The 18,894-nt window shown below is 38.8% G+C and overlaps 1 protein-coding gene across 2 annotated transcripts; it reads right to left on the bottom strand.

Moving 5' to 3' along the window:
- Nucleotides 1-1,373: 1,373 nt before the first annotated feature.
- On the bottom strand, nucleotides 1,374-18,779 carry LOC104599809 (nitrobindin heme-binding domain protein). 2 transcript variants are annotated; one of them, XM_010262540.2, is made up of 5 exons: nucleotides 18,356-18,779; nucleotides 17,988-18,128; nucleotides 5,369-5,437; nucleotides 4,984-5,057; nucleotides 1,374-1,744 (listed from the first exon to the last, which is right to left on the bottom strand). In XM_010262540.2, the coding sequence occupies exons 1-4, from the start codon at nucleotides 18,536-18,538 to the stop codon at nucleotides 5,025-5,027; spliced, it is 426 nt and encodes a 141-aa protein (XP_010260842.1). In that variant the 5' UTR covers nucleotides 18,539-18,779; the 3' UTR covers nucleotides 1,374-1,744; nucleotides 4,984-5,024. The 2 variants fall into 2 exon arrangements, with proteins under 2 accessions (XP_010260842.1, XP_010260841.1); XM_010262539.3 differs by lacking the exon at nucleotides 4,984-5,057.
- Between the last annotated feature and the right edge of the window lie 115 nt (nucleotides 18,780-18,894).

Below are 18,894 nucleotides of genomic sequence, written 5' to 3' on the forward strand. Positions count from 1 at the left end.
ATCAGCCATGTACTTCATTATAAACACCAATCTACATCCCATAGTTTCTTTATCAATAATAAAGTATCGAATGTGTGATCTCCTATAGAAGGTTAACTTGGTCCAAATTTAGCTAATATAATTACTCTTTACCAATGTTTAGGAAACTGGACCAGATTGGCCGGTTGGACCTATTGAACCGTCACCAAGCATATGTTCCATTCAGTCATACCCTAGAAAGCAGAACAGGTTGAAAATTGTCCAAAATCGATCAATCAACTTAACAGTAAAACCGATCCCGATTTCTTAAAATCACTTGGGTCTCAAATGACTGAAATTTTCAAAATGCAAATGACAAGGTTAGGGCTGTCAATGGGTTGGGTTCAACCTGACGGGCCGGAACCGATTGGGCCATTTCTAGTTATAAGGTGCCGATTACTATCGTATCGGAACTGGTTCCACCTAGTGTCAAACCAATTCAGACCCGACTCGATATATATATATATATATATATATATATATATAAAGTATAATGTATTAAATAAATTATATATATGTAAAATATTTAATATGCATTAAACATAAATATTTATTTTTCATTTATTATAATCAGGTCTGTCAGGTTAGACCTGATTGTCTCAAGAACCAGTCAGTTCGGTTCTGGGTCCAAAAATTACAGACCCTGACGGATCTGGATCCTCAACATTTCATGTCCAATTGGTTCCGATTCTAGCTGGTTCTGACCAAGATCCGGCCCGTTGACAGCCCTAGATAAGATTTGAACCCATAGCCTTTTTTCTATGCATATTGTCTTGTTACCATTAATGGCAAGATTTGTGTTCATTTATATATGTATGCACCACATTATCACAATTTGGCATTTGATTTAACCACGGTTGAACCTTTGACTTGTGAACCTTTAACCACATCATCTGGTCTGGTTCTTTGAACATTGCTGTTTACAAATATACATTCTTATAGAGTATCCTCTAAATTATTTTTTGATTTTCCACTCACTAAACATTTAAATATTTCAACATTTATTGCTACATAATTAATTTAAATATAAAATTTAATGAGAGAGAATAGGAATTAATACCTTAAATATAAGATTTAATGAGAGGTTCAAAGTATTGATACTCTAGATATGCAAATTTTGCATATTGACAAGAGACCTATAACATCATTACATCACATACTAAAGTTTGAAAACATTGAAATCATATACATCTTTTTGTTAAGCCTATTGGTAACCTTGAAAATCATGAGATTTTAAACCTTGAATGAGAGGAAATTGAATGAGGCGACAATTAATAGTTCAAATTACATTTTTTTTTTACCTCACAATTAGGGAAGGACAGATAGGCTATTATGATAATCTGCTACCAATCAGGTTTACCAGTCCATAATACTAACTTTATTATATTTTTGGATATTAAGTTTAAGTAGTTTTGATGGAATATACATCTAACTCAATAACGATAGCCAACATCTATTTTTATTATTGTTTCTCATGCATTAAATATGTTATCTTCTGGTAACATAAAAGGAGATACAAATAGTCCTTCGGAGCCTCATAAGTGGGATGTGACTAACATCTAGTTATATTTCCTCGGTTCATCATGGGGACCTGAGTATGGCCATATCAGAGCTTCCTGAGCAAGGCTTTCAGATGTGGTTGAAGACTATTCAAATTGGTAGCCATCTGAACCACATAAGACAATTCACCATTGACAACCTCGAAAATTCGAGTTATCTCCTTCACCTGACCAAGAAAATAGTAAAAAAAAGTTAAAATGATACAAATTTTGCATTTGCCTCAATGCAGAATTGAAAGATCAATCAGCGGCTTGCAATTACTTTCCAACGAATAAAAGACCCATGCTTCTTTCAATTACGTACTCCCTGTTGTTTTCTTGTGTATAATCAGACCTACCATTCAAGTTCAAGGTATCTCACCCCTATACTTTCTCAGACCTAAGTTTGCTATTGTGTTATGGGATCTCTGCTACTACAATGGCTGCCATGGTTAGTAATAGTTTTAAACTCGTCAAGCTTACTATCAACACAAATGGGGCTAACAAAGATCTAATGATGAAATCGACAATGCATGCTATGTTCTGACAATTTGAAGGAAATGGTCCATAATAAAAATGGTTATTGTTGTTGGTCTGAGGAGAAAAGAGAAAGAGAAACATCTTGCAGAGTGGGCAATAATTAGGACATAGTTCAAAGCAGGACATAATCTGAAGGTGAACAACATTGCATTGTTAATAAAATTGAGAAAATGTCAATTCAGAATCTTTAAAGCAGGAATGAAGGTAATAAGGAAAAGCAGTACTTTCTAGCCACTTTTATCTGGAGAAGTTAAATAGTAACAGAAAGAATCAAATTCCAGGTTCTATTAAAAGCATTACTACATAACCCACTTGCAAGAACCAATGACTTGATGAGTAGAACTTCTATTGGGACATCTCAGGGTCCACTACAATGAATTTTAAGGAAGAATTGTTCCATGATAAACTTGCAACAAACTTAACCTCAATTCTGCAACCAATATTTCAAATGATTTGGGGAAAGGAGTTCAAACTGGTAACAAGGTAAACAACTTCAAGGTTCCATGTATCGTGGCCCCATTCTGTTATGGTATTTTTAGTTCCCAGCCCCCCACACCCTCCACCATCCATGGGGTGCTTGCAGGTGAAAGTTTTGAGCAGGTCATCATCAAGAGCAACATAACATTTAATTATTGCTCTCAAAAGGAAGTAAATTGGAATTCAATGCAGTGTTATCAATTGGTGAAGTGATGATTAGCCATTTTGTCCTCTTTAGTCAGTGCAATGACTAGTTGGTGCCTTGGGCACTGATTACATGAAAAACGCTCTCATATGTCAATATAGATTAAATAAACCATACAAGAAAAGAATGATATTGTACATTTAGGTGGTTCTTGATACTGTAGATTTTTTTTTTAGGAATACACCACACCTACTGGATGGTCATTTGGGGTGTTCTGCTTTTTGAGATCATAAACAGATGGTTCTGATCCACAAAATATTGTGGAATTTTGTTTGCATGACTGTGGATTGGTTTCATCCATACCACGCATCTGGATACTGCAGAACCAGACACCCCCATAGTTTACAGTCTTTGTTTTGAAAACATAATAAAAATTAGGCTGGATCAGCTGGGATAGGAAATTTGCAGCCTTTGTTTTCCAAAGAGAGAGTTCAACCCTGACTATTTGATAGACCCTTTGTGGCAATTCTGTATCAGCAAACAACTTATTGTTCCCTATTTTATATACCATCATCCAATCATGTTTAATTACAAAATGTTTTCATAATAAAAAAACTACAAAATGTTTAAAGCAAAAGTACAACTGTGGTTAACTAGGATGACTAATCATTAATCAACTAGTTGACCTAGCTAGGCTACCACATTGAGTATCAATTGACTAGTTAATGATGCACTCAGTCTGACCCTGCACTGACTAGCTGATCAACTAGTTGACACTTTGATAACACTGATGGAGGATTATGTTTCTTACCCTCTTTTTGTCTCCAGAACTCTATAATTCATTCTATCGTTGCTAAGGCTATCCTTACAGGGGTCCTGGGTGCGTTGGTCCACCCCCTTTCTGGTTGGATTGGATTCTTTGCAGCAACATGCTGGTTGTTTAATCTAATTTGTTGTCTTTATGGAATTCTTGTACATGAACTCTTCCTAGGTTCAGAAAGACCTTGTGTATTCATGGTTTCCTGCAGGTAAAACTAGCTTTTGTTGGCTGACATTCTTTATCTGAGTTTGCCTAGGTTGAGGATAGTTTGGCCTTAAAGGCTATGCACAAAGCCAGTCTTATGCCCAGTTTAAGTTCTATGTAAGACTAGGTACTAGGACCAGCCTGCATAAATTTATGTATGACTACATTAGCAGCACAAACTTAAGACCTAGCCTATAAACAGGCTACAAGATTGGCAATTAGTCAGGCTTTATATGGGTTGGTCTACCTCATGCATAGGAGAAAGTTCATCTTTTTATTTTTTCTGTTTTCTTTACTTCTTTCTTTTAGTCTTTACATCATCTTCATTACTGGTTCTGCATCTTCATCTACTTCATACTGCATGTACTTTTATCTCCCTGCATGGTGCCGCATGGGGGTAGCCCACTGCCATATGACCATCCTTTTCCAACAAATTTTTTTTTTTTGATAATTTCCTTTTCCAACAAATAATCTGCGTTGTCTTTGCTGTATTGTGGTATAAATTTAATTAAAAATTTTGTTTGTAGCATTCAGGTTTCTGTTTCCTTCTTCCTATCCACATTCCCCCTTTTTTGTTTGTAGCATTCCAATCCTTTAATGACCATGTAACCCTGTTTTCAGGGATACGAGAGGGGTTATCTAACACCTTCCCTCTCGTACAGAATGAATCCCATGTGTAGATTTTTAGCTGGTAGTTTTTGGAGTCATTTTTCCCTGATTTCTTTTCTTCAATTTCTTTACCCCAACTTTAAACTGATAGGTGGATACTCCTAAACACTGGTTGCATGGCCCAAGCCGTGGTATCCCAGTAGTGAAACACGTTTGCATGGTTGATATCATTCAGAAGTGATGGAGCAGAATAAAAATATGGTAAACCACAAATGTCATAGGATAGGAGTACACCATTGCACTGATAGTGTTCACCTTCACATACAAGTTCAAAAACATTGAAGGTTGAAGTAGCAATAAATTACTCATTCCAGGAATTCCACCATGTACATCACATGTGACACCAAACTAGTGTATTAAAAAGCCAAAGTGCCTCATAACTAAAGGCTAAAAGCAAGCTAGAGAAGCTAAAAATTAACCATTGAGACTCAAATACAAACACAGTTAAGACCTAGAGACACTTCACCATGGTCTGATCCCCCCACCCCCAACACAAAGCGGAAATGATCAAAACACCCTTGTTCCCAAAATTAAAGAATGAAGGAAAGATATAAATAATAATCCATATTTACCTTTCCAAATGAACTTGTATAGCTGCTACTTAGGATCCCCATCAGATGCCCTCTTGAAGTACATTTTTTAAAGCCTATTGACACATCAATTAACTCAAGATTTTCTCATGGGAAGAAAGAAAAGTAAAAAGATGCACATGCATACACATGCTAGTAAGATTTAAAAAGATAAATAGCAAAATAAACAATCAGAGAAAACAGGGGCTTACTGTATCCTATAGTTCAATCCAACTTACGGCAGCCAAAAAGTTGTTCTAGAATATAATTTACCCACACTGAGGAAAATGATTAGCATTATATGTTCAGTGAAGTTCCTAGTAGATTGTTAAAAGAACCATTATAAAATCTTCCAATTATTGTATTCCACAATGGTTAATTTAAATACCTTCGAAGCATTGCCCACAAGTTCACTATGAAGGGTAACAACTTTCTTTCCAGCATCAAAAGTCCCTTTCTGCAAAATAACAATAACAATAAAAACAAAAAGATTCCTTTTAATCAGAGCTTTAGGCAAACAACATCTATTCCTAACAGATATGCTCATTGTTATCAATCCATAATGAGAGACAAGAATCTAGGTTAGTTTTGCAGAAATACCTTTGCATTATTGATTAATTAGAATTTAACAAAATAAATAAATTAAATTAAATGTATCATGTTTGAGGCAGAAGAAAGGACTGATAGAATAGCAATCAAGCTATTGGCTTGCTAAATATATCAATAAATTACTGGCAAAGGAATAAGGTTTGCATTGGCCTCTGTATTCTTGAAAAATTATTTCCTAAAATGAAGTTTTTTTCCACGTGCATCAAAAGGGTGAAACATATAACTTTGTGAACACTCTACTGGAAAACAATTATAAATAGCAGACATAGCATGCTACTTGGTACTTACTTTAGGAACATGAGAAACCGCAAGTTTATAATTAGAGTTATTTTAATACCAAGGGTTGTGAGTGTTATAGATGTTCGCAACTCCGCATTGCAAAATGATAGAACTGTAGTAGTTATTTTTTATTGAAACAACATAGGATTAAGGGATGTTTGGTTTTACTCTTTTCTGGTTTAAATGACATGACAGCCATAGGTCATGCTTTAGCATTGTTCTTATAGTTAACTCTAGTGAATGCCTAAAAGGAGTCTTATACTCCACTTGGTGTCTCTTATTTGAAGACTCAAGATTGTAATGAAATTTAGAAGAACTAACTGTTATACTGTTAACCAGCATGGGGTAATAAGCAGAACTGTCTTGAAGAAAATAGGACACAGCTAACTTCTTCATCCCATTTTGTGTATGTATAAAGGCATGACTCACGAGTGGCATCTTTAGGTAGGGCACATCTAATACTAATTTTCTGGGGAATATCAATGATCTCCTTTAAAATATTAATTAAAAAATGAGTTTTATACAAGGATGCCCTTACTTTAAGTGTTGCATATGGTAAGGTGAAATTTGTATATTCAATGTTCCAACGATCAGTAGTTTTAAAATTTGCCATCATTTTCTCAATTATTTGGTCATCTTGATTGTAAGAGCAAGCGAGCAGAAGTGTTAGGTCCCCATGCCATTCCAAATTGGGGGAGAGGGTGGGGGTTCCCTTTCCTTGGTGATGGATTTGGTCTCGACATATATTACCAAGGTTTTCTTCACATGGAATGCATGACCTTACAACCGACAATTTGATCTCAAATGGAAGAGATAATGGACCAACCATGCCCCCTACGTCAATCTAAGAATGAATCAGCGAATTACCTACTCATTCATTATGGTTACTCCCTTCGGGTAAAGTAATGGATTGCCTCAAGAGATCTGGCTATTCTTATTGGTGCCTAACCCATTAAGGGTTTCAGCAAAGAGGGCATTGCCTTTGCAAATTAGCACCCTTGACAATTTGTTGGAGTTGATAAACAGTGCAATAAGAGTATATGTGCTAACAAATCAAGTACTGAGCCGCCCAGAAGAAACTGGTGGAGGGCACGATGCATTTTTGGTATTGGCAGATTTCTCTGATTTTAACTTCACTTCTTTCTGTAAAAACTAAGATGATATTATATTTCCAACCTTCTGATAATGTTGATATTGTTGCAAAGAGAAGGCAATTGATGCAGCGTGGAAGCAATAAACCGGGCTGGTTATGCAAGCACCGGGCGAACCAAGTTTCTAGTGAAACAAGAAAGAGAGAAAAATCTCTAGAGGAGAGAGAAAAGGTGGCGAAAATTGAATAGAAAATCTGAAGTGTCTATTAACTAAAAACAATAGCAGTATTTATAATACATCTGGAAATCATAGAATAACTAGGAAAGAAAAACTGTAGTTGATCTAAACATCTCAATCTCATAGCTGGCTCGAACTCTTCTTGATCTTGGTCTTGATAGGATCGAACTCTTCTGGCTGGATCTTCACCGTTGGATCTTCTTGGATCTAATCCATGAATCTTGGGAGTCTTGGATTATCTAGAATTCTTGAATTCTTGATGGATCTTGAATTCTTGATTATCTTGATTTCTTGAATTCTTGATGGATCTTGAATTCTTGAATTATCTCTAGCCCTTATCCTTATCCTATGAGCTGCCGCCCGATGTGGGCCTTGGGATGGGCCTCCATCATTCTCCCCCACTTGGAAAGAACTCGACCCCGAGTCGTGACTAGGATATGCAAGTGTCATCTCTGGCAGGTAGCGATGGATGTCAGCAACATTGAAGGTCTTAGAGATACCCATATGATCTGGTAGGTCCACGACATATGCATTGTCGTTGATTTTCTTCATGATCTTGTATGGACCGTACTTCCGAGGCTGCACTTGTTGTATTTTCCCACGGGAATCCTTTCCTTCCTCAAGAATACCATAACTTCGTCGCCGATGTCAAATACTTGGGGCCGACGATGCCTGTCTGCTGCCAACTTGTACTTGGCGTTGGTTTGCTCTAGTTTCTGCTTCACGGCTTCTTGGACGGATTGGATCTGGTCCGCCATCTGTTCTGCGGAGGCACTGACACCGGGTACTCTGGGTAATTTTACTAGGTCCAGTACATGATTTGGAACCTTCATGTAGACAATGGAGAATGGAGATCTGCCTGTAGAACTGTGTATTGCATTATTATAGGCGAACTCAGCCTGTGCGATGGCGAAATCCCATTGTTTTGGTCTCTCCCGACATATACTGCGAATCAAGTTACCAAGGGTTCGGTTCACCACCTCAGTCTGTCCGTCTGTCTGCGGATGGGCTGTGCTGCTGAAATTTAGTGAAGAATCAAATAACCTCCATAGGGTCATCCAAAAGTGGCTTAGGAACCTTGTGTCTCGATCTGATGTAATAGTCTTGGGTACCCCATGTAGACGGACAATCTCCCTGAAAAATAATTTTGCTGTTGCTGATGCATCTGCTGTTTTCTTGCATGGGAGGAAGTGAGCCATTTTAGAGAACTTGTCAACTACCACGAAGACGGAGTCCATGTTCCTTTGGGTCTTTGGCAGGCCTAGCACAAAATTCATGGACAGGTCTTCCCAAATAGCAGTAGGAACGGGTAGGGGCATGTAGAGACCAGTATTTTGGGTTTGCCCCTTGGCTGTCTGGTAAATATAGCATCTACTCACAATGGTGGACACATCCCTCCTTAATTTCGGCTAGTAATAACGCCCTTTAACTGCTTCAATTGTCTTATCCCTTCCCAGGTGGCCTGCTAGTCCACCCCCATGCAGATCCCTGATGATCTTTTCACGGAGGGAGGTGCAAGGGATGCACAGCTGTTCCCCTTTCATAAGGAACCTATCATGAATCTAGAAATCATCTGCTAGTTGTCGATTCACACATTTCTCCCACACCTGTTGGAAGTCCTCATCTTGGGCGTATAGGTCTTTTAGGCACTCAAAACCCACAATCTCAATACTGAGGGTCTTGATGAGGGCTACTCTTCTGCTAAGGGCATCGGCCACTTTATTCTGTTGTCCAGCCTTGTACACAATTTTGTATGGGAATTTGTCAAGGAAAGCAGACCATATAGCATGCAAATCACTCCTTAATTGTTTTTGCCCACTGAGATATTTTAGGGCCTGGTGGTCAGTGTAAAGAACAATTTCCTTTGCAATTAAATAGTGTTCCCATGTTTTCAAGGCTCTTACCACAGCATAGAACTCTTTGTCATAAGTGGACCACTTTCTCCTGGCTTCACATAATTTTTCACTGAAGAAAGCAATGGGTCTCTTTTCTTGGGACAATATAGCCCCTATGCCAACTCCACTGGCATCACATTCAACTTCAAACAATTTATCAAAATTTGGTAAAGCAAGAACAGGAGCAGTACATAACTTTTCTTTTATGAGAGCAAAACTTTGCTCTTGTTCTTCCCCCCATTGAAATTTTCCCTTTTTCAAACATTCAGTGATAGGAGCTACAGTACTGCTAAAGTGTTTAATAAATCGCCTGTAGAAAGTTGCTAACCCATGGAAGCGTCTCACATCTGTGACATTTGATGGGGTCGGCCACTTCCTAATGGCTTTCACTTTTTCTTCATCTACTTTAATTCCTTCCTTGCTCACAATGAATCCTAGGAATAATAAATTATCACTCATAAAAGTGCATTTCTTCAAATTAGCATATAATTTATTTTCCCTCAATGCTTTTAGGACCTCCCTAATATGTCCCATATGCTCAGTGATAGATTTGCTGTAAATTAAAATATCATCAAAATATACCACAACAAATTTACCAGTAAAGGGACGCAGTACCTGGTTCATCAGCCTCATGAATGTGTTGGGTGCGTTGGTTAGTCCAAAGGGCATGACTAACCACTCGAACAGGCCATCTCTAGTCTTGAAGGCTGTCTTCCATTCATCTCCGGGGCGGATTCTGATCTGATGGTATCCACTCCTGAGATCTATTTTTGAGAAAACCACAGCCCCATTAAGCTGATCTAGCATGTCGTCCAGCCTAGGAATGGGGAATTTGTACCCAATAGTAATTTTGTTGATAGCCCTGCTGTCGACACACATTCTCCAACTGCCATCCTTCTTGGGTGTTAGCAAAGCTGGTACGGCACAAGGACTCATACTGACTTGAATGTGTCCCTTTTTCAACAATTCTTCTACCTTCTCCCGTAAAATTTCATTCTCCTTGGGACTCATCCTGTAATGTGGGAGGTTAGGTAGACTAGCACCTGGAACAAAGTCAATATGATGCTGTACATCTCTCATGGGAGGGAGTTCATTTGGTAATTCATTTGGAACTACATCATGGAATTCATCCAGTAGTCCCTGCACTTCCACTGGAATTTTATTTTCCTCCAGGGTCTCATTCATATGTTCTCCCTTTACTACTAACAAATGTACTCATGGGTATCCTTACATTCTTTCATAAATTCAGCATGATGATGGGTAATAGTAAGAAAAATTTTCTCATTTGCTTTTGGGGCCTTAGGAATATTTTTTTCAGCCATGGGTAACAAGGTGTAGCGTATACCTTCCTTTTTCAAGTTGGTAGATATTCTTCCTACCCATGTGCCTTGCATCTGTATCAAATTGCCAAGGCCTACCCAACAAAATATGGCAAGCATCCATGTCTACAATATCACAATATACTTCATCATTGTACTTACCAATAGAAAAGGGTACCTTGCAGCGTTCCTCCACTCGTATGCCACCTCCTTCCTTAATCCACCCAATTGTGTAAGGGTTTGGATGTTTTTCAGGAAGTAATTATAATTTTTGTATGACATCCCTGCAAATAATATTTTCTTGACTGCCACTATCAATAATTAAATCAAATAATTTACCCTTGACAATACATCTAGTACGGAACAATCTGTGCCTTTGTGAGGTATCTTGATTTTTCTGAGACGGCATTAATTTTCTCACAACACAAGTATACTCTTCATGTTCGTATGGACCCTCTTCATCTTCCCCATCAGGTCCACAGTATACTTCCTCCTCCACATCTTCTTCCTCCTCCCTTTCTACTATATTAACTGCCTTCCTCCTGGGACAGTCACTGGACCTATGTCCAACCTCATTACATTTAAAGCATTTAATAGGAGCAGGCTTTGCATAGGGATTACTGGGTTTAGGTTACCTCGAGTATGTCCTCCTGCGGTAACCTTACCGGCGTTAGCTGTACTTGCCGGGTGAGAAGACTGAACTGCCGGGACTGATTTGTTCCTATCGACAGTTGCCGGCCTGTTGTCGCTTCCGCTGTACCGGCGATAATTATCACTACGTGCCTTGTCTTGGAACATCAACTCTGCTTTCAAGGCTAGGTTCCTTGCTTCCTGCACACTAAGAACCATCTGTACACCAATTTTATCTCTGATGGACGGTCTCAACCCGCTCAGATAACGGGCTGCCTGCTGGTTATCACTTTCAGATAATTGATTTCTTTCAGCTAATCTCAAAAATTCAGATGTATATTCATTAACACTACGGGAACCCTGCACACACCGTTGGTAAGATTCAAACATGTACTGTTCATAATCTGGGGGTAAAAATCTACCTCTAATTAATTGTTTCATGCGCCTCCAGGTTCGAACAGGGCCCCTTCCTTCTCTGATCCGGGTCTCTCTCAGGCGTTTCCACCAAACAGATGCGCCTCCCTTTAATCGGAAAGCTACCAATTTGACCCTTCGTTCCTCTGGTATCTCCATCTACTCAAAGAAACGATTGACTTCTGTGATCTAGTCTAGAAGTCCCTCTATGCCAAGATCTCCACTAAAAGTAGGAATGTCTACGTTGAGTTTAAATTCATCATTATTCCTACGGGGATTGAAATTACCTTGATTGTGCCAATTTCTGTCATTTCTGTCGTTGCCGGGAAGAACTGGAGCACCACCGAATTCTAACTCATCATCACTGTCATCGTCAAGAACGAGACGTCGGAACGCAGTATTGACGGGTGGTCTGTCGTGGTCGTCTCCTTCGATTGGATGTGGATTCTCCCAGTTCCGTGGAACAACCTCCCGTAACAAGGTTCGCAGTTGTTCAGCCATCTCTACCAACTGCTGTTCGATGTTACATGTGGCCGTGCGCTGCTCTTCGATTGCTCTCCAAACAGCTGGGAACCCCTGATCTCCGTCACGGGGTGGGTTGCGACTGCTACCGTCTTGGTTGGCCATCTGACTGGGCGAACTCCCTACTCTGATACCACCTGATGCAGCGTGGAAGCAATAAACCAGGCTGGCTATGCAAGCACCAAGCGAACCAAGTTTCTAGTGAAACAAGAAAGAGAGAAAATATCTAGAGGAGAGAGAAAAGGTGGCGAAAATTGAATAGAAAATCTGAAGTGTCTATTAACTGAAAACAATAGTAGTATTTATAATACATCTGGAAATCATAGAATAACTAGGAAAGAAAAACTGTAGTTGATCTAAACATCTCAATCTCATAGCTGGATCAAACTCTTCTTGATCTTGGTCTTGATAGGATCGAACTCTTCTGACTGGATCTTCACCGTTGGATCTTCTTGGATCTAATCCATGAATCTTGGAAGTCTTGGATTATCTGGAAGTCTTGATTATCTAGAATTCTTGAATTCTTGCTTATCTTGAATTCTTGATTATCTTGATTTCTTGAATTCTTGATGGATCTTGAATTCTTGAATTCTTGATTATCTTGAATTGTTGAATTTTCTCTAGCCCTTATCCTTATCCTATGAGCTGCCGCCCCTAAGGTGATGTGGGCCTTGGGATGGGCCTCCATCAGCAATACAATAGGAAATCTTTGGTGAATGAAAACAACACACTACTTAATTTCATTAAGCGAATGGCCTTTAAATAGGCACATACATCAACAGATAGAAGCATAAAAATAGGAACCAATAACCACTAAGCTAAAGATTTGGTAAAATCACAACCACTTAACAAACTTGCTGAAAACTAGTTCAGCAATGCTCCAACTAATAACAATCTTCCTAAAAACTAGGACAGCTGACCAACAAATAACAAAATAAAGATTTTTTTCAACAAACCCTCCCTTAAACTGATGTCTACAGACATCCAGTTTAAAACATTCAGAATCCCCTCAAACTGAGTCTTCTAGACTGCAAACTCCGAGTAATTTCCTCAACTTCAGAAAAATAACTAATTTGAGGGGCTTAGTAAAAACATCAGCAACTTGGTCCTCACTTCTACAATAAACGAGATCAATGACTTCATCCTTTGTGAGATCACGCAAGAAGTGATACCGCACGTCTATGTGCTTGCATCTTCCATGAAGAACAGGATTTTTGGAGAGCTTAATTGTTGAATTATTGTCGTAGCAAATCTGGGTAGAACCTGGTTGCTCAAACTGCATCTCGAGAATTTTTCTCAACCAAAGTGCTTGACAAGCACAAGAAGCTGCTGCTACAAACTCGACTTCTGTTGTTGACAAAGTAACTAATGACTACTTCTTTGATGACCACGAAACAGCTGCAGAACTCAACATAAAAACATATCCAGATGCGCTTTTTCTGTCATCCAAATCTCCAGCATAATCACTGTCTGTAAATCCAATCAAGTATGATTGTTCACCCTTCTTGTAGAAAAGCCTGAGCTTAGTAGTACCACGCAAATACCGAAGAATCCTCTTTGCAGCTAGAAGATGAATTTCCTTTGGTTGCTCCATATACCTGCTAATAAGACTTACAACATACATTAAATCGGGTCGTGTTGTTGTCAAGTACATTAAACTTCCAATCATTTGCTTGTAAAGAGTGCTGTCAACCCCTTTTCCTGCTGGATTTTTCACAAGCTTCAATCCTGTCTCAACTGGAGTAGTGGCTGAGTTGCAGTTCTTTGTAGTCCACACCAAACTCTTTCATTGCAGTAGCAATTTCTATGGCTTCTGAAAATTTTGTTCAACCTGCAATCCCACGCTTTGATGGTCATTATGATCATTGGAGCTTGCTGATGGAGAATTTCTTGAGGTCCAAAGAATATTGGCAGGTCGTTGAAAAGTGGCATAAAAGAGGCAGCAGCTGGAGTTGTTTTGACAGATGCACAAAAGATAGAACAGGAGGCACAAAAGCTGAAAGATTTGAAGGCAAAAAATTATCTCTTTCAAGCTATTGATCGTTCAATCTTGGAAACAATTCTTTGCAAGGACACCTCCAAGCAAATATGGGACTCCATGAAGAAGAAGTATCAAGGAAACGCAAGGGCGAAGCGTGTGCAACTCCAAGCTCTTCGTAGAGAGTTTGAGGTTCTTCAAATGAAGTCAGGGGAGTCAGTTTCAGAGTACTTTTCGAGGACAATGGCAATTGCAAACAAGATGCGGATTCATGGAGAGAAGCTAGAGGATGTGACCATTGTTGAAAAGATCCTTCGTTCAATGACACCCAAGTTTAATTTTGTGATTTGTTCTATTGAAGAGTCTAAAGACATTGATACTCTTTCAATAGATGAATTGCAAAACTCTTTGCTGGTTCATGAGCAGAAAATAACCCAGCAAGACAATGAAGAACAAGCACTGCAGGCAGCAACAAGCTCAAGAGGACATGGAAAGGGTGGATGAATTGCAAAACTCTTTGCTGGTTCATGAGCAGAAAATAACCCAGCAAGACAATGAAGAACAAGCACTGCAAGCAGCAACAAGCTCAAGAGGACATGGAAAGGGTGGATGGAAAGGCAATGAGACAATAAAGGTGCCGAATCTCAAGGAAACTGGAAGGCTCGTGATGCTCAGAGTTCAACAGGATCTAAACCAAAGTCAACTGAAAAATCCAAGGTGGAATGTTATCGTTGTCACAGGTATGGTCACTATCGCTCAGAATGCCGTACAAATTTAAATAAACATCGAGGGGAAAGGTCTAACTTTGCAGAAAAGGAAAAAGAAGAAGAAGTTTCTCTCCTAATGGTGTGTCATACTATGGAGGAAACTCACCCGAATTTATGGTACCTGGATACGAGCTGCAACAACCATATGTGTGGAGACAAATCAATTTTCTCTGATTTGGATGAATCATTCCGAGATACTATTAAATTTGGTGATAACTCTAGAGTATCTGTTTTGGGAAAAGGAAGTGTTATAATTCAAACCAAAGGAAAGTCTCATTCTATTTCCAAAGTGTTATTTGTTCCAAATCTAAAAACTAATCTGCTTAGTGTTGGACAGCTTCAAGAAAAGGGATATGAGATTTCAATTAAGGATGGAGTTTGTCGAATCCAAGATGAAAAGTTGGGTTTAATTGCCCAAGTAAGGATGACAGCAAATCGGATGTTTCCTTTGTATCTCCATCACATTACCCACAAATGTCTCGTTGCAAAACTAAAAGACACAGCATGGCTATGGCATTTTCGCTATGGTCATCTCAGTTTTGGTGGTTTGAAGACTTTGCAGCAGAAAAACATGGTGGCAGGCCTTCCCGAATTTGAGTCTCCTTCAGAAATCTGCGAGGAATGTGTTGTTAGCAAACAACACAGAGATGTTTTTCCAAAAGGAAAATCTTGGAGGGCTAAGAAGGCGCTGGAACTAGTACATTCTGATTTGTGTGGGCCAATTATACCAACATCAAATGGAGGTAAATGATACTTTATATCGTTTATTGATGACTTTAGCCGAGAAACCTAGGTGTATTTTTTGTAGGAAAAGTCGGAGGCTTTTGCAGACTTTCAAAGGTTTAAAGCACTAGCTGAAAATGAAGTTGGCAGTCCAATTAAGATTTTACGTACCAACCGAGGTGAAGAGTACAACTCACAAGAGTTTGCTGATTTTTGTGGCAAACATGGAATTAAAAGACAGCTGACCGCAGCTTATACACCTCAGTAAAACGGTGTAAGCGAGAGGAAAAATAGAACGATTCTTAATATGGTGTGAAGCCTTCAACAAAGAAGTAGTCTTCCTAAGAGTTTCTGGCTTGAAGCAGTCAGTTGGAGTGTTCATATTTTGAACAGAAGCCCCACACTAGTTGTTCAAAATATAACTCCTAAAGAAGCATGGAGTGGGAATAGACCAGCTGTAGATCATTTTCGTGTGTTCGGGTGTATAGCATACGCCCATGTTCCAGATCAAAGAAGAAGAAAGTTAGATGACAAAGGTGAAAAATGCATTTTTCTTGGTTTTAGTGATCATTCAAAGGCCTACAAATTGTATAATCTTATCACCAAGAAAATTGTTATTAGTCGTGACGTCATTTTTGATGAAAAAAAGACACGGTTATGGAGCAACAATACAGGTGGACAGCAACTTCCAGCAGATTTTGATGAGGGAGATGCAAATGAAACGCAGCAGCAGCAACAACAAAATGCTCCAGCAATTCCAGCCCCTCATAATACTCAAAATGACATCCCTACAGCCTCTGAAACTTCACCACCAACAACAGAATCTGATGAACAACTTGATGTTGCAACAGGTTCTCGTTCTCAGCGTGTCAGAAGAAAACCAGCATGGATGTCAGACTATGAGGTACCCAACATAAATGATATTGATGATCCACTTACACATTTTGCCCTATTTTCAGATTGTGATCCTATAGCTTTTGAAGTTGCTGTCAAAGAAGAAAAATGGCAGAAAGCCATGGATGAAGAGATTGCAGCTATTGAAAGAAATAAAACCTGGGAATTGACAGACCTTCCAAAGGGACAAAAGACGATCGGTGTTAAGTGGGTTTACAAGACGAAGTTGAAGGAGAATGGCAAAGTTGACAAGTACAAGGCGCGTTTGGTGGTCGAAGGTTATAAGCAAGAGTTTGGTGTGGACTACAAAGAAGTATTTGCTCCTGTAGAAAGACATGACACAATCAGATTGATAATTGCATTGGCAACACAAAAGTCATGGCCCATTTTCCAATTGGATGTGAAATCTGCATTTTTACATGGAGATTTAAAAGAAGAGGTATTTATTGATCAACCTCCTGGTTATGTGAAACTCGACAGTGAGCATAAAGTTTACAAATTAAAAAAGGCTCTATACGGACTAAAACAAGCACCTAGAGCTTGGTATAGTCATATAGATTCTTATTTTTTAAAGGAAGGTTTCAAATAATGCCCATACGAGCATACGCTTTACACAAAAAGTGAAAATGGAGGAAAACTGCTTATTGTGTGCTTATATGCAGACGATTTGATATACTCTGGAAATGATAGAGCAATGTTTGAAAACTTTAAACAATCCATGATGCTTGAGTTTGAAATGTCTGATCTTGGGATAATGCATTACTTTCTTGGCATAGAAGTAGTGCAATCTGATGCTGGAATTTTTGTGTCTCAAAAGAAATATGCCCAAGAAATTTTGGACAGGTTCGATATGAAGAACTGCAACTCAACCACTACTCCAGTTGAGTCAGGATTGAAGCTTGTGAAAAATCCAATATCAGATTGCACTACTTCTATGCCAAGAAAGTAATGCATTATCCCAAGATCTGACATTTCAAACTCAAGCATCATGGATTGTTTAAAGTTTTCAAACATTGCTCTATCATTTCCAGAGTATATCAAATCGTCTACATATAAGCACACAATAAGCAGTTTTCCTCCATTTTAACTTTTTTGTGTAAAGCGTATGCTCATATGGGCATTTTTTGAAACCTTCCTTTTTCACTTTTGTGGCTCTGATACCACTGTTGCAAAGAGAAGGCAATAGAGTAGGAAATCTCTGGTGAATGAAAACAACACACTACTTAATTTCATTAAGCGAATGGCCTTTAAATAGGCACGTACATCAACAGATAGAAGCATAAAAATAGGAACCAATAACCACTAAGCTAAAGATTTGGTAAAATCACAACCACTTAACAAACTTGCTGAAAACTAGTTCAGCAATGCTCCAACTAATAACAACCTTCCTAAAAACTAGGACAGTTGACCAACAAATAACAAAATAAAGATTTTTTTTCAACAGATATGTACCAATAAACATAATTTTACTTCTGTATATAGGGCTCAACCTTACATTCTAGCGCACAGTGGACAATACATGCGTCAGATCGATTTCAGAAATCAGTATCAATCATACATGATTTTTTTAAAAGAAAACCCATTACATTACAGAGAAGTTAGCATCGAAAGGTACATAACAGTATGTCAAAACATTAAAAAACAATACCTGAACTTCCACAAGACCAGTGCTTTGAGCAATTACGACTTCAATGGATCCGTCCGGTTTGGGCCGCCAGTAACCACTCTCTGCGTGCATTGGCTCTCCAGAGGCCAATTTCCATGTCTTTTGAGAATAAGATATAACAGGCTTCTCGAGTATCAAAAGAATTAAAACAGAAAAAAGAAAAGCAAATTACTAAGATGAATGAAGCTTTTAACATCCCTAGTCTCCAATTTCGAATTTCAAAACAACAAATACAGACAAGAAAAAGAAATAGAAATTTCGGCATACCAGTTACTTAAGAGGAAAGAAACATAGATCATGGTCTGGAATGAAGTAAAAAATGCGAGGCGAGGAGAGTAGTGTTTTGGTACCTTTCCAGAGTGAGAGAAACTGAGTTCTTCTCCATACTTGAAGGAGTTGATGGTGGGAAAACCACCCTCACCTTCGCCTCGCCATGTCCCCAACAAGTATGACAGTGGTGCAATTGCTGGATGCAGAGGAGGTGTTGTTATCTGCCCAGGAACAGCACCTGCCTCACCACCAGTACCATTCATCGCTTCCGCCTCTCTCTCTCTCTCTCTCTCTCTCTCCCCCCTCCACCTGTGCCTGCTTGTTGCGGATGGTATGCCTAAGCCGCCTTGTCTGAGACTTCGTTTGTTGACTTCGGGATCATTGTTGATTTGATTTGTTGTTTTCGATTTCCCTTTTGGTCCGCCCCACCGTCACCATTTGGAATTTGACGAACCATGCATTCAGATTCTAACCCTTTGCCCCATCTCAAATAGTCAAGTTCTCACCATATCCATATCTTTCTTTTTTCTTCTTTTTTTTTTGCATTTTTAGTATTTTTTTAGTATGTTCTCTTTTTCTGCATTTTCTGTATTATCTACAATTTCCTATTTTTTCTTTA

Source organism: Nelumbo nucifera, chromosome 7 (genome assembly GCF_055504915.1).
Source record: "Nelumbo nucifera cultivar China Antique chromosome 7, China Antique-T2T, whole genome shotgun sequence".
Lineage (NCBI taxonomy): Eukaryota > Viridiplantae > Streptophyta > Magnoliopsida > Proteales > Nelumbonaceae > Nelumbo > Nelumbo nucifera.

Bases quoted from the DNA above. Each gene is read 5' to 3' on its own strand.
- LOC104599809 (XM_010262539.3), bottom strand. From the start codon at position 18,538: ATGAATGGTACTGGTGGTGAGGCAGGTGCTGTTCCTGGGCAGATAACA. The intron at 5,438-17,987 runs GTATTGTTTTTT...GTTATTTTGCAG, and splicing joins CTGGTCTTGTGGAAGTTCAG to AAAGGGACTTTTGATGCTGG. The intron at 1,745-5,368 runs GTATTTAAATTA...TTTCTTGGTCAG, and splicing joins TTGTGGGCAATGCTTCGAAG to GTGAAGGAGATAACTCGAAT.